The following is a 15827-nucleotide window of genomic DNA, read 5'->3' on the forward strand; positions in this document are numbered from 1 at the left end:
TCTTCTTCTTCTTCTTCTTCTTCTTCTTCTTCTTAATTAATTAATAATTATTTGTTATATGCTGATATAATTAAGAGTTTTATTTTCTAGAAGAACAGAAAAGGGTGTTAAATATTATTCATGTGGCAATGGTTACAGGCCTACTTTATGTATATGTACTTGGGGGGAAACCATCTTTAAGTTTGTTGAAAACGACTCCTCACATTTATTTCTCCTTTTCTGAAAGCAGAACTTGTGGAAGATGAAATTCCCTTTGTCCAGAGCCCATACAAAATGGAAATGCTTTTCTATATCATATATACTTAAAGCATTTTTGTACCGACTGCCATCAGAAAAGATAAGTAATGCCTTTGTTCTACAATAGCTGTTGTCTTCTGTTTGGACAATTTAATAATATCTGCAGAATAAGGAGATCAGTTCTCAAAGCTAAATTGAACACTAGTACTAATCATCTGTCTCTTTCTATCTCACAGCTTGCTTGGGGATGAGGAGGATCAATTTGTTTTATTAGAACCCAATTCATCAATTAATTAAGAATGATAAAGTTGAATACATCGATCTCATCTTTCCTTTGGAACCATTTGTTTATATAGCTGTGCCAAGTTTGGAAATTGGAATCTTCAATGATTCACTATGAACTACACCAAATGAAAAGATTTGGAGCGCTCTGTGGAATGGACCTTGTCAACTTGAATTGGTATTTCGAAATAGTGACCCAGAGAAGTAGAGAAGCTATAAACCAAATTATTTGAATTTATTTTATGAGTTGACTTGTCAGAGCGGAATTAAGCTTTTAAAACCCGTAATTATAGTGGTTTTCTTCAAAATTAAGATTCAGACATCTCTAGCTAGAAATGAGTGCACACGTTATGTACAAATTCTTATGGATTTTCTTGATACACTTAATTAATTTATAAGTATTACTAGTGTTTAATAAAATTATTTATGTATATACATATATGTTTAGAATATAATAAAAAAAAAACTCAAATTTACTATGAAACGTACAAAATGTTTAAATACAGATGCGGGATAAAAAAAGAGAGAGAATCTGGTTGTCAGGCACATGATCTTTGTTTCAAGTACAACTTAAACAGAAGATCTCTGCTACCAATCTTCAGCTTCAGGCTTAAATTTTGAAGAATTTGAAGAGAAGCAGTACAGTACAGGGGTTATTAATGGGCTTAAACCGAAGATAATCTAAGTTGGGCTTAATTCAATATTAGACCCATTTGGTCCTCAGCCCCTCTAAGCATGTCATCTTTTTACGTGAAAATAACAGTCAATATATATATATTATATATAATATTTTGGTTATTTTCTTGCTTACCTTCTTGTTATTTATGACATAATTAAACATTCTATTCAGTCGATGAATCAGGTTAGGAGTATCTTGGGCTATAACAACGATCCAACGGTGAAGATCAACTCTATGTGAAAGTTGATTAGAAGCAACACAGGTGATTAGCCCACTTAAGTAAGAGAGTGGGCCCACGTCAGTGTAAAATCTGGTCCTGGATTGATTATGGAGTTGGCTGTACAGTCGTCGGAGAGGCTGCAATTATCCTCTGCGCTGCAACCGGCTGTACACGTGGCAGAACTCGCGATTGAGACAATACAATTGAAATTTTAGGGCCCCAGATAAAGAATTTATTTTAAGGTTATATTATTATATATATGTTGTCGTCTTCACTAGTGTTCCTGCAATCGGCACCCAGACAATCCGTGCAATCGTCCGGTTGGATTCCTTTTTTTATTTTTCTCTTCTTTACGTAATTCTTTTGTTTTCTTATAAGCACATGCCACCACACTAATCATTTAAAATATAAAAGACAAATTCTACTCACATTGATAAGCCATTTTTTTAAAAAAAAAAAGATAAATTATTAAAAAATTTCTAAACTTTGTCTCATGTGAATTTTAATTTTATTAAATACATATTTAAACTTTTATAATTGTGACAATTACATAACACCCTTAAATTTAAACTCACAAAGCAACTTTTATCTAAAAATAAAATTTCTTACTTTTACAAAAATTCATCATAAAATCAAAAAAGGGAATTTTTTTTTTTAAAAAAAAAGATAAACTGCAGTTGGATCCTTCCATTACTAATCATGTCACTTAAAGTCTAATTAAGTAAAAATTAATTTTAATTTTAACTGAAGAAAATAAAAACCAATATTAAACACAGAAAATGCAGAAGAGTAGAACTTCTTCTTGAGCCAGGCAACCCAAAGGTTTCTTTGTTTTTTTTTTTTTCCTTGCTTAAATTTAATGTTAATTTCAATTAATTATTATTTAATTAATTTAATTTATCTTAAGTAGTGTTTAAATGGCGGTGTGAGAAATGAAGGGTTGGAATGCAATTTTATTATTTTTTTCAAATTTCTCATTTTTTGATTTTTTGATGAATTTTTGTAAAAACAGAAAATTTAATTTTTAGATAGAATATTGCTTCGTTAGTTTAATATTTAACAGCACATGTGATTTTTACAATTATGAAAGATAAAAGTATATATTTGATAAAAATTAAAATTCATTATATAATTCATATATAGAAAAAAATTCAATTTTTTTTTTTTATCATTAACCCTTGAAAAAAACGCCTTATGATTTACTTTTCACCTTTTTAAGCTCTCTATGCTTTAGTTTAGTTTTTTTTTTTCTTTTTCAGAAAGAACAAAATGCTATAGCAGATGAAAGAGAGGTCTTTTATAAAAACAAAAAGTAAAAGCACATAAATTTTAAATGCAAAAAATAAAACAAATGTACTGTCTTTAAAAATGATTCAAACAATTGAATGCTAAAAAATATAATACTCAAACAACGGGAGAGTAGATGAAATTTATTCAAATTTAAATAGTTTTTGATAAAACGTATTTTTAATAACATTAATTAATCTAATAGCAAAATTTAATTAGTAATTTTGTTTCAATGTTAAGGTTGCTTCACTATAAATTAAACTTTTTTATTGTTAGAATATGTTGAGATCAGGGCGGACCTTCCATGAGGCCCGTAAGGCAGCTGCCTCAGGGCCCATGAAAATTAATGTATTTGGGGGCCCATAAATTGGAACCCCCCTTTTTGGTAGGAGCCCAGCAGCCCACGGTTTACCCTCTTCCCCTCGAAGCTTCACATTTGCCCCTGCCCTTCTCGCCTTCTCGCTTTCGCTGCCTTCTCTCTCTCGCTCTGTAAGTCCCTCCGTTGTCCTCATCCTTGCGCCTCGCTCGGTCGGTCGGTGGCTCGCCCTCACTCTCGCTGCTTCTTTCTCTTTTCGTTGCTCTGTCGGATCGTCGCCCTTCGACCTTGCTTTCTCGCCTCTTGCTGCTCGGTCGGCGTCGGCAGTCGCTCGCCCTCGTGGCCAATCACAGGTGGCTCATTCCTCGTTGCTTAGCTCTCAGTCGACAGTCGCTCCAACTTGACTGCTTGTTGCCTTAGATTCGGTCCGGTCCTTGAAACAGATCTGCTTCTCCAGAAGAATCCAGATCTACTTAGCTTAGCTTCAACTTTCACTTTCAACGGTTAGTTTCTCTTTTACGAATCATTTTCATTTTGTTTCGTTTGTGATATATTCGAAAATTTGGATTATTTGATAGTTTGCCTATGTCTATTTTATTGATGTTGGCTGAATCTGACAAAAAAAAATTTAAATATAATCTATAATTCATGGGCCATTTTTACATTTCGCTTCAAAGCCCCCAAATCTCATATACGTCACTAGTTGAGATTAGACTTGAAAGATGGCATGGTTGGATTTGGTTGTTAGCATTATGGTTGTAATCAATTTATCTAATTTTTTTTAACTAATTAATTAACTTTTCCATGCAGCTCAACGTGCCAAAGAGGTCTTGAAGTCCTTTTTTTAAATTGGGACAGTTACACGTTAATTTTATTTATTTATCGATTGGGTTCCAGGTGTCCGTTTCTGATTCCTTAAATCACACAAGAACAAAGACATTATTGGATACACTGTACGGTAGTAGCTCCATCAATTTCGAAAGCAATTGGTTCACACCAATTTCTCAAAAGTTCAACATTATTTCGCATAATTATTGGATATTATTTTTATAGTGGGGAGTGAGAATGGGATATTGCGCTGAAAATGCCACACGCATTAGAATTCTTGGGTTGGGTATGATTAAAAACTAACATTTTATATTTAAAAAATTTAAGCTGTGGAAAATATATATATATATATATTTCGTATAGAGAATATAATGACCTTATAATTATGAATTAAGATGATTGAAGATTTAATGTCTTAACCCTACTTAATAAAAATTAAGCGTAATGTAATTGTTGTCGGATCAAAATCATTCAGTCATCAACCATCCTAATTAAAGCAACTCTATGCAAATCAGGAATGTTGAGCATTAAGTGCTTTACACAAAAGATGAAAGGTCATCATTCATTATTTTGATAACAAGTCCTCAAATGACCTTCCTTGCCCAACTGGACCCCTGGCCTGCTATATGTAGCTCTATACATGTGCTGTGTCAAAAGGGGTAGTAATCATGGCTTCTAATTTTCCCACCTTAATTCAAAAGGGCATCCTATTATTAACACAGGGTGGTTGAACCCTTTAAACAATCATGTAAATGTAGTAAACTAAGCGGCGTTAGTATAATAATAAGGCCGCTGTCTGCAGGAGCAATAGATTATTCACACATCTCACAGAGCCACCGGATTATATATATTAGGCTATCCATCCTCTTTAACTATAATAATAGTATATGATTATGTTGTGCCCAAGAAGAAAAGCATATTAAAAATCACCAAATGGACTCCAAGGAGATGGAAGTGTAAACTGATCATGTGGGAGGTCCAAATGGTTACAAGCCCCATGTGACTTGATTAGGGATAGCGAGGGGTCGCAAATCGCAATCGCATGCATAAACAACAATAAAAGTCCTAATAGAAGTGATGGAAATAAATATCCCAAGCACAAACAGAGAGTCCTCAATTAAAGCGTTAAATCTCTATTTTGTTTTGCCTTGTTGTCAACTGTACAACAAATAGCACCAAAAGTAGTAACAGCATGGCTAGATCAAGATAACAACATAAGTAGATTGAAGATGAGAGAGGCATGCTAGAACATCCAGTTACTAAAAATGTCTAGTTTCTTTGTTCACCCAAAATAATCTGTTTAAACCACAAGGACAAACTAGCAAAAGGAAAATGGCAGGCTAGAAGATTACAGCAGTAAGATATGAGTAAAGAGGCACCTTGTCAATCTTTGGCATGAATTGGTGAAACAGGAAACCAGGCCTCAGCAGCGCCAAGCAGAGACCGAGATGAGCTCCTTTCGCTGCCAGCAGAGAACAAGCGAAGACTGTCTCTTCTCGAAATGGAATCCCCTGACCGGAGTCCTCTTGATCACGCACTCGGCCTGTGATTCTGTGAAATTGCTGAATGGAACTGGGGAGAAACCGGATGACAAGAACAGGGTCCTCCAATGTGGCGTCTTCTCGGGGGAATGGAAGCGACCAACTACAATTTTCTCGATCCCCGGTTGGAGCAAGAACCTCTCAATCTTCTGTAGAGCATCTAGATTCATATGTTCGGCGTCAAGAGACTCGAGCAGGTTCGAGTAAGAGTGGAGGGCGTGAATTACGTGGTTTGCAAATGGGAGGTCTGTTCGGTCACAGCCTCTGTCCACGGACACCATGATTTTTGGGGATAGTTGCTTGACCAATCGGAGGACTAAAGGAAGGGGCAACTGGTAATTGGAGAATGAGCCGACTGGGAGATTAACGGCAACTGCCTCGTTGTCATTGACGTGAATGGGCAATGACCATGAAGCCGAATTCAGGGAATCAAGGCTTAAGATATTGAACTCGAATGCCATGTTGATTTCCCCGGCAAAATGGTTCAAATTCTCTCTAGTGAGGCCGAGCTCGAGCTGGTCATGGGTCGATGGAGAGGCAAAGGCAGTGATCCTAAGCGAGGGTGCGCCCCCGCTTCTCATGGCGAGCTCCTGCATTAGAGAAGCCCATTGGCCGCCATAGCCAATGTCAAAATCCACAATATGGATGCGATCAAAGCCTTCTAACACTTCGAGGAGGGCTTGGTTGCAAGTGAAATTGGCGAACTGGAGCAGGGGTGAGATTTCGGAGAAGGACTTGTAAGCACCAATCTTCATGATGAGATTAAAGGGTGAACTGGGATTCAAAGTGGTGTTATGTTGGTGGAGCAGCAATTGCAGCGCCTCTTTGCAAAAGAAAGCAGCCCTGTGAAAAGGCTTGCCAATGGGGGTGAGCTGGTGATTGAGCCGCGCCAATATCCCGTGCGCGTGGACCGAGTTTCCGGCCTGGACCAGCTCGGCAGCCTTGTATATCTGGTCGACTATGGCCTGCTGCTGGTGTCCCATTTCGTCTCTGGACGGTTTGGGCTTCACCCCCATCGCCGGCCTAGGCTGCAGATACTGAGGCAACAATTGGGGTTGAGGCTGAAGCATCGGCTCGGCGCCGCCAAGATTGTGCCTCTTGGCCTGCGGTGGCAAAACGAGGTGCGGGTCTTGTTGTTGGGCGTACTGCAGCGGCAAGAAGAAGGCTGGATTTGGGGCATTCTGAGCGGCTTGGTGGTGGTTGATTAGTAATTGGGGATTGAAAATCTGTGGCTTTATATCTGCACATTCGAGGGCTTGCTGGCGTTGAGAAAATGGGGAGAAGATGGGGTTTGGAGGCTTGAAATTTACGAGAGGGGGGGATGGATTTGGAGGGGCCAAACCAAGCTTTTCATTGCCGAATTTGTGGGTAAATCCAGAAGATATGGGGAGATGGTGGTTAACAGTATCCGCTGCCAAATTGCCGGCCCCGGAGCCATCTGGGTCTAGCCCAAAACCTTGATCCACCGAGCCGAAACATCCGTTGAAGTCGAAGTGGTGGTCCGGGCCGCCACCGCCGCTCTGCAACAGCTTGTTGAGACCCAAGAAGGGTCGTCCATGTCCCCCATGATCCAGCGGAGAATGGACTGCTCTTGGCTCGGCGACGCCGCCGCTGTTTCCGTCAGCATATTCTCCCAATTCTCCATCCCCAGCCCGCATTTCTCCGCCGCCGCGGCGGTGGCTATGTCCAGCACCGCTGGTGGGGCCGAGATTTCAACTCCCACATTCAAGCAGTTGGAGGGGTCTTGCTGCAGACGGTGGCCATTTCTGAGATGGGTTGCCCGAAATCGCCGCCACACCGGCCGTGTCTGTGGACCCAGCGCCACCAGCTCCGCCGCCGCCGGACAGGGTTGAAGTTGGAGGGCTTGGGGTTGGGGTTACTATGGTATCCAGGACAGAGCTAGGCTCACCGCCCAGAAAGCAACCCTCTTTCTTGTCCCTTTTGAGCTCAAATGGATGTGAATAATACCCGGAAAGCAAAGATGAAGAAGAAGGAGAAGGAGCCAAAAAATCTAAATTCCCCTCCCTCTCAAAATCGAAGGGTAAGGTCAAGAGCATCCCTTCATCTAACAAAGAATCAAAAGCCTATAAATCAGACACCACCCAAAGATCTCTCTCTCTCTCTCTCTCTCTCTCTCTAGCAATAGACATATATATATATATTATTGGTTTTTGTTTTTTTTTTTTTTTCCTCAAAGAAAGAAAAGAAATATCAAGGAAGGTTGTGGAGGTGTGGGATTTGGCCAGCAATCAAGGCTTGATAACCACAAACACTTGTCGAAAGCATGCAACTCACGAAACAGCTCTGCTCTGCCATGCGCAGCTCTGTTCTGTTCTGTTGTGTTCTTCTTTGAACATAAATGTGTAAAAATGTCTCCTTCTTTGCTACGTGTTTTTTTGTCTTCTTCTTCTCTGATTAAATCATGGGATGGGATGTGGTAGTGGCCTTTGCCGTTGCTGCTCTCTTCTTCTTCTTCTTCTTAACTCTGTTTCTCTTCTATCTACGTATCTATCTATCTATCTATCTATCCGTGTTTGTGCTAATGTCCATCTTGCTTTGGCTTTCTGCCATGGAAGCGTGCAACGTAAAAAAGCAGTAAAGTTTGCCATCCTCCCGCAGTCCGCTTTTTCTCCCTCACTTTTTTTTTTCTTTTCTCTGTTTATTTTAAATAGATAATAATATGCATTTTATTTACTCCGCCCATCTAATATTAGTACTGAATTTATGCTCAAACTCCTTATAATAGTCCTCTAATTATTAGTTTATTTGGGCGTTGTCAAAATCATTTCTATCACTTGAATTTTAAATTTTAAATAGATATAAGTTTTTCTTTTTTACTTTTCAGATTTTGTTTAATTTAAAATTAGAATTCAAAAGGTTTCATAATTTGTAATTCCAAAAGCCCTTAGTTCATATTCTTTCTTACATTTAAATTCAATTGTGTTGGATGGATATAAGAAACGAATAAATTTAAAACCCAATCATTTTAAATTTGGATTATATTAACCTTTTGTGTTACCATATATAATAAATAAATATTTTCTATTTATATAATATATGAATGCTATATTAGAATTATATATTTACATTAAATCAATGTATAAATTTAATATATATAGGCATAACTATATAATATTAATATTAACTTTAATATATATAACTAATGTGTAGGATTAATGTATATATATAATTTTGGGATGATCGTCTTTGCGTGACTCTCGGTGCTCGTATTCTCGATTATGTTAGGAGAGGTAAATTATAGATTGAGATTTTAGTTTTTATGTAAGACAAGAATCGAACTCACAATCTACCGAATTGACATCAACATATTATTCATCTAATCATTTAACTTATGTCCTGAGAGTAATATATAATCCATTAATATAAACACAAGATTATGTATATATATGTTTGTAATGATATCTAAAAAGTTAGAAAAAAATCACGTAAGACAAAAATATCATGTCTCCAAGTCACATTGAAGATCTAAGCACCTCTTTAACACACAAGTTTATCTCAAACGCTTAGTTGCAACAAAATCTATGGATTTCAGGCAAGTCGTACTTTTAAATTGCCACAATGGGAGCAAACCAAAAGAACCTGATTTCAATAAAAAATTAGGTTCCGAAGTATCTTCTAGACTAAGATGGAGACAACCTTCAAAAAAACATAATTCAAGCAGAGCCAGATCATAAAATATTTATCTAATAAGTCATCCTCTAGAAATAATTTTCACAAATAATCTCTATAATTTAGAGAATAGATAAGTCTAAACCTAATATGAAAAAATACAAGATACGCATTTCAAGTCATTTTGGTATCACACATTCTAATCTCCAAAAATCTAGGACAAGATATCCCATATTTTCTCCACAATTCCAATCCAAATTACCGTAAAACTATGAAGAATCAACTTAGACATGAGCGAGGCTAATAAATTCCCATCGTGATCTTTATTATGAAACTCAACTCAAAAGATATTAAAAAAAAAAAAACTCAAATGATAAACCAAAAGTATGACATTTCACATTACTATTTCAAGCGTATAATTTGTCATGACCCCAAATTTACGAGACTTGGACTAAAAATTTAAATAAAATACCTTACCTTACATTCTTCCTCATTGTTCTTTTACATCATAAGAGCATAGCAAATACAACATCACTTCGCATATACCTAACTCAATCAAAACTCCTAGTGAGGATTACAACATTAGATCCCTTGGCCCAGCACTCCCCAGAATCTTCACAATCATGATGACCCTGTACGCAACATCTATACACGGGCTCCCTTAGGCCTCCTAGCTCCATATCCCGACCACCCATGAACCTGGAATGATGCAATAGCAAGGGTGAGTCCATAAGACTCAACAAGTATATTGAAAATAAATGGGTATCATAGGAAATTATATCTCGAAAGAATCACACGACTAATCATAACAAGGCTTCCCACATTCGTTCCCACGTCATGTCACAATTTATTGCATATATTCGTTATACTTACATCATTTGTCAATGCAGGTTCCACAGGTTTATATGGCACATATTTATTATTATGCAGATAGCCATTTGGGCCGAGTTCATATGATATACTATGCACCATCATGCACGTTCATGTTCACAATGCTTTTTATATCATGTACCCCCATGGTATGTTTCATGTCATAATGCAACTCATGCACATGCTTAACAAAATATAAATAGCCATTAGGCTCATACTTGTTAATATGCTCAACAGTATGATATACAACATCAAGGCTCATAACATTCATCAACCATACATCACCCTTTTTAGCATGGACACGCCTAACTTGCCCGGACGTCACCGACACAACAATAGCAGTGCCCTCGCTCAGAGGCTAAAGAGACAAACACCTATCATAAACCTCACTTGATAATCATATATACAATATCATGCATGCTCATGTGCAACTCACACTGTCATGTATATGCAAGGGTTTTTACACAGTTATTATGGGAATATTTATTCAAGTAGTGCAAGGCAAAAGCCCACATGTTCTGCATTATGCAAATCACATCATTGATCCCATATTGGCATGTTCTCGAATACATTTATGGCATAAGGCTTTAGCCCAATATTCATAAGTCAACACATTGTTATTTATACAATAATGGATCCCTCATATGGTAAAATATTTGTACCATTTCACCTTTAAGATTAGGGATACCTCCCATTGTTACTCATGTTATTGGCAAGTCTCGCATATTTGATAATATTGAAAATTAGACGGAAGTTGGTCATTGATCGCCAGTAAGTAGCTTTGAACCCCACACCCTTAACGATATACACACAATATTAAACTTGTGTATCTTAACTTAGCGTCCCATAATACTTCTTGTAACTTTTCATGCACGTTACCATTATGACCATTCACATAACTCAATAAACTCATCCAACAGGCTCTTCTCTTACTTGAACCCTTATTTTTACATTAACCCCTAAGTTAATATTGGATAACCTCAACCACCCAACAAAAACTCAAGAACAAGGCTGAACCCTTACACTACCTTCCCACAAGATGTCGCAAAATCTTGCATGCATATGAACCTAGCAGAGAAAGCATCATTCCCAATGAATAATAGGGTGAAGCAAACCCTATTTTCATGATTAAGAGGAAGGTCACAACGATGCTCAAGAAAAATCAAAGATAAACACATGGATCATGCCACATTTAAACGTGAAGGAGCTTGTAATAGGGAAAGGAAAATGAGTGGGAGCTTGCAGTACTTAACATAAAGAAAATGAGAGAAAGTTTGCAAAAAGAAAGCAAAGGAATGGGAGCTTGCCTTAAGCTTTTCGACTTCTTCTTTGCTCCCTACGGCTTGCTGGCTTCCTCTTCTTTAAATTTTCAGCCACCGACGTAGAGGCTTCTTCTTCACTTTCCAGCCACTGCCCAAGCTTCTTCTTTAATCTTCTTTTCCAAGCTGAGTGTCTTCTTCTTTTTCTTCCTTCTCAGATCCTCACTTGAACTTCTTCTTCCAACTCCAGCCGACACTGAGCTTCTTCTTCTTTTGAAATTCTCTTCTAATTTCCAGCTACCGCGAACACTTCTTCTTCTGATCTTTCCTCTAGCTGAGCCTTCATCTCTCTTTTATATAGCCACCAAACCCTCACGATTGCAGCCTCACCATCTCATGCACCATACCTCACTATCACACACACCCTACCGCACCATACCTCACCATCACGCACGCCCTACCGCACCATACCTCCACCATCCCTGTAATTAATACATGCAGAGATTAGGTACACTAACTGGCCCCCAGTCATGCCTTTTTCTGATAAACCCTACGCCACATTAAAGCATAAGGCATTCCCAACCACAGACATTAGGTAAATTAAACCCATCCCCAGTTATGCACTTCTCTGATTTTTCACCATGCCCCTAACACCTCTTCATTAATGCATTTTATTGGCTGCAAAGCAAACGTAAAAATGAGACATGTGGCTAGCCATTCGGATATCAACCTTTACATTTAGATTTCTCTTTCTTCATACTTAATTTGGATTAAGAAAAGCCTTAACTGACTGAAAATATAACCAAAATATGCGATATTATATATCAAATCGAAACCCTTGAAGTCTAGTTTATGAATCTTTAAACGGATTACAATTCCAACTTCTATATCAAAAGTTATGACAAAATATCAAAACATGCGCAATATAGTCAAAATGCAACCGAGTCGACCCGCCCAAAATCGAGTCGACTCAAACCGAGTTGACTTGACCTCTTAGACGAGTCGACTTGACTGAAAATGGGAAAAAAGGCCAAAAGAAATTAGCTTCGGTCGAGTCGACTTAACCCACAAACAAGTCGACTCGACGCAACCTGAAATGCATGAAATGAACACAAAACACCCAAAAACCACCCATGACATTCCTTTAAACCCCACATAAGTCCACCATGCTCATTAAACCGAAAATTTGGGTTGTTACATAATCTCCCCCCCCCCCCCCCCCTCCCCCCTTAATAGTATTTCTAGATTATGTAAGAACCCTAGGAGAAAGAAAGAGTGTATGAATAGAAATCATGTCATTTGTTAAATATCAAAATTGTCTATATTTTTTTGTCAAACTTCAAATAGTGTAATTTACTATAGTTTGCTAGATATGGGTAATAGTAATACATACCTTATGCATATGAAGTATACAAAAATTTATATATAAATTTAATTGAAAATTTGAACTATAAGTGAAAACAAAGCCACTATGAATATTAATTAGTTTGAATAAATTTGAGAAGCCACTTCATTAATATTTGCCGTGTGACATGTTAATATACGACAGTGTATTTATTTTTTTCTTAATATTTTCGAACATAAGAATGTCAAATTGGTTGGGTCACGAGCAGCTAAACTGACATGACCTGTCATTGACGCTAGTAAGGTTGTGCAAGCCCACAGGCTCTAGGCCCAGGACCGATTCATTTAATTTAATTTATTTTACAAATTTCTTAGTATTTTTAAATTCTATAAAACAAAAATTTTAGAATATATGTCTAAATGAGTAAATTAAATTTTAACAAACAAATCAAACCATCACGAAATTGGGGTTGCAAATTTGAAAAATTAAAAACTGGATTTTCAAACTTTAAATTTAAAAACTTTAGTTATATTTTAAATTTTAATAAATTTTTAACTATTGATAAAAAATATTATTACCAATATCAAATTTTTATTTTTTAAGTTGAGTCAAACTTAATTAGCTTTAATATATATATTATAAAATAAAAAAATAATTCAATGAGTCAATTGACCTTATTGTATATATATACTATATTCGTTCTTAAGAGCAAAAATTAAGAGCAAAAAAGAAAAGACGAGAAAGGTGAAAGATGGTTGAGAACTAAGTCTAAGGATGAATTGGTAGAAGTGGTAGAAAATAAAACAGAGAAGAAAGTAAGGCGAGTCGAAAAATCTACCGAAAAAACTCTAATATTAGAGTGAGAAGTTCTTAACCCTCTCAAGTCTATATTAACTAATAATAAAATTAGTAAAACCTTATTATTAAATGGAAGCTCTTGATAGACCATACATGGCACCTGTAAAAGAAAACATGGTTGACTTGGAATATAAATGAATGTCATGCATGTACGTGCCTTAATTAGCTCCACCACATCTTTCTTCTCGAGATCTGCTTCAGAATGCTTAAGAGGGTTTCTATTTGAAGCAATGTCAATGGTGGAACACATTGATTTGAGATAGTGCTAAATTAATTAAAAAAAATAAAATTCCAATAGTGCATATATAATTGTGAGGCTTGAAGATCATCATGAGGTGATCAAGTTGTAAGATGGACAATATATATCAAAATTTGGGGTACTTTGTGTGGAAGGAAGTGGAGACATGCTTAATTGGGTCTAGCATGATTAATAATGAATTAATTTAGGAAATTAAACCATGATGATTTTGGATTATTTAATTGTATGGGAGAAAGACATATATGCTTCTTCGATCCTAGCTATCTATCCATCTACATGCATATATGCATATCCCCCATGTGGAACTGGAGGATAACACATCCCCCAATTTATTCTAAGTAAGCATATATATGAAGTGGAAAGTGAATAAGTACAACTCAAACCCCTCCTTATTACGCCGTGCCTCCCTCCCTGCTTTTGTTTCAATCCTCAGTTTCACATTTTTAGATCTCTCTCTCTCTCTCTCTCTCCATCCATGTCATGTGTTATACGTCATATGGTTCTTTATTGTTCCTTCTCCGTGTCTTATACGTTATATATGGTTTTTTTTTTTATTATTTTAAAAGGAATGACATAACTTGTTCTTTTCTCTCTTATCAAGGAACCTTACTTGTCTTGTAGGATACATGCAAAATTTTTTTTTTTAATTAAAAACGATATGGTTTAGGATCGTTAAAATGCAAAAACATGTAACCTATTTAATATGGTTTTTTTAATTAATTTGGTAGGGTAAAATGCTAATTTGATATCAAACTAATTTAACAAGTTTTACTAAATCTACATCAAAATTATCATGTTTTATTTTTGTATTAAATATACACTGTCCTCAAAAAATCCACAAATGATATATAAGAGATGTTCCTTGAAAGGGGTAGTGATGTGTAGAACAAATTAAGCCAACGTATACACGTAATTAAGAGGATTTGATCAACTTAAGGTAACTAGAAGATTAGTTTTGTTGTATAGCATAAAACTTCGAGCAAAAAAATAAAACACTAATTATAAATATATGCATAATTAATAACGGCGATGTAGTTATAAAAGATGTGCACCTATGCGAAAAGATAAAATTAAAAAATATATTATTTATAATAGAGTTAGACTGGCTTATATTTCAATGGTTTCTATGAGATGTGTTCAGTTAATATATTATTATTAGTTTGTTAATCTCAAATGGTTCTATAGATTATCCAATCAAGTGATCAAAAAGCTTTTGAGTATTTGAATAAGCAATTAGGTGAATCTTATTCACCAATCGATTGGAAAAAAAGTGCTAAAATATCAAGCTTATCCTAATTCTATCTCAAATCGAATTAATAATTAATTCAATCGAGTGATAGAATGGGTATAGGATATCAAGTTTTTGATCTAAGTCAGCAATCAAGTAGGTTTAATTCTCAGTCGAATAGCAGCTAAATTTTTAATATTTGATTGGTCATATACTCAAGTGATAATATGACCAATCAAATATTAAAAATTGCTCAATCAAGTATTCTTTCTAAAGCATGTAAGAAAATCGATTGTAAACTATCAGGTGTTCGAGTAATGTTATTTATCCAATTGATTATATAATATAACCCATTCAAGTGAATTAGCATAGATAGAGAGTTATGCAATCGAGTTAAACTTCTACTCAATTGATTGTTATATATCATGTCAACTCGAGTATGTGTTAAAATCAATCGATTATCCTTATTTACCACTCGAGTATCTGTGTGACAAAATTGAAAAATATAACCGTTAACTAATTGTTACACAGAGCAATCTGAAAGAATAGCTTTAACTGTTTGAGGTTTATTTCTTTATTTTATTTGGTCTAATTGTTGTCTCTTTTAAGAGAAAGAAAAATATACTTATATGTTGTGCAAAATGTTTTCTTCTTGAATTTATGCATATTTTGCATTATTAATTTGATTATTATTAGTCAAATCAAAGAACTTATTAAGAATGTGTAGATATCACGTGCTAAAATTAGAACTCAATCAAGTTACGGACTTCCGAGCCATATCCTAAGAAAAACTAAGATGAAGTCTAGCTATATAAGTTGTGCTTATTTCAGGCCAAACCATTTTCCTTAGATGATTGCCTTTTCATGATCGCATGTTTACTTCACCTCAAGCCTTCATCTGGTCAACTTTCAAGAAATATCATTTAAACCAAAATTTGACAAGAGAATAAAGTGGTTTATCTTTCTTATTCTTTTCATTTTTTTTATA

General features: G+C 35.8%; 1 protein-coding gene across 1 annotated transcript; it reads right to left on the bottom strand.

Moving 5' to 3' along the window:
* Nucleotides 1-4962: 4962 nt before the first annotated feature.
* On the bottom strand, nucleotides 4963-7972 carry LOC127793192 (scarecrow-like protein 27). The gene is given in 3 exon segments (XM_052323986.1): nucleotides 4963-6933; nucleotides 6936-7135; nucleotides 7137-7972. Coding segments are annotated over 3 exon segments (2172 nt in total). The 5' UTR covers nucleotides 7448-7972; the 3' UTR covers nucleotides 4963-5272.
* Nucleotides 7973-15827: the final 7855 nt, after the last annotated feature.

The sequence above is a fragment of the Diospyros lotus genome, unplaced genomic scaffold (genome assembly GCF_014633365.1).
Source record: "Diospyros lotus cultivar Yz01 unplaced genomic scaffold, ASM1463336v1 superscaf1, whole genome shotgun sequence".
NCBI lineage: Eukaryota > Viridiplantae > Streptophyta > Magnoliopsida > Ericales > Ebenaceae > Diospyros > Diospyros lotus.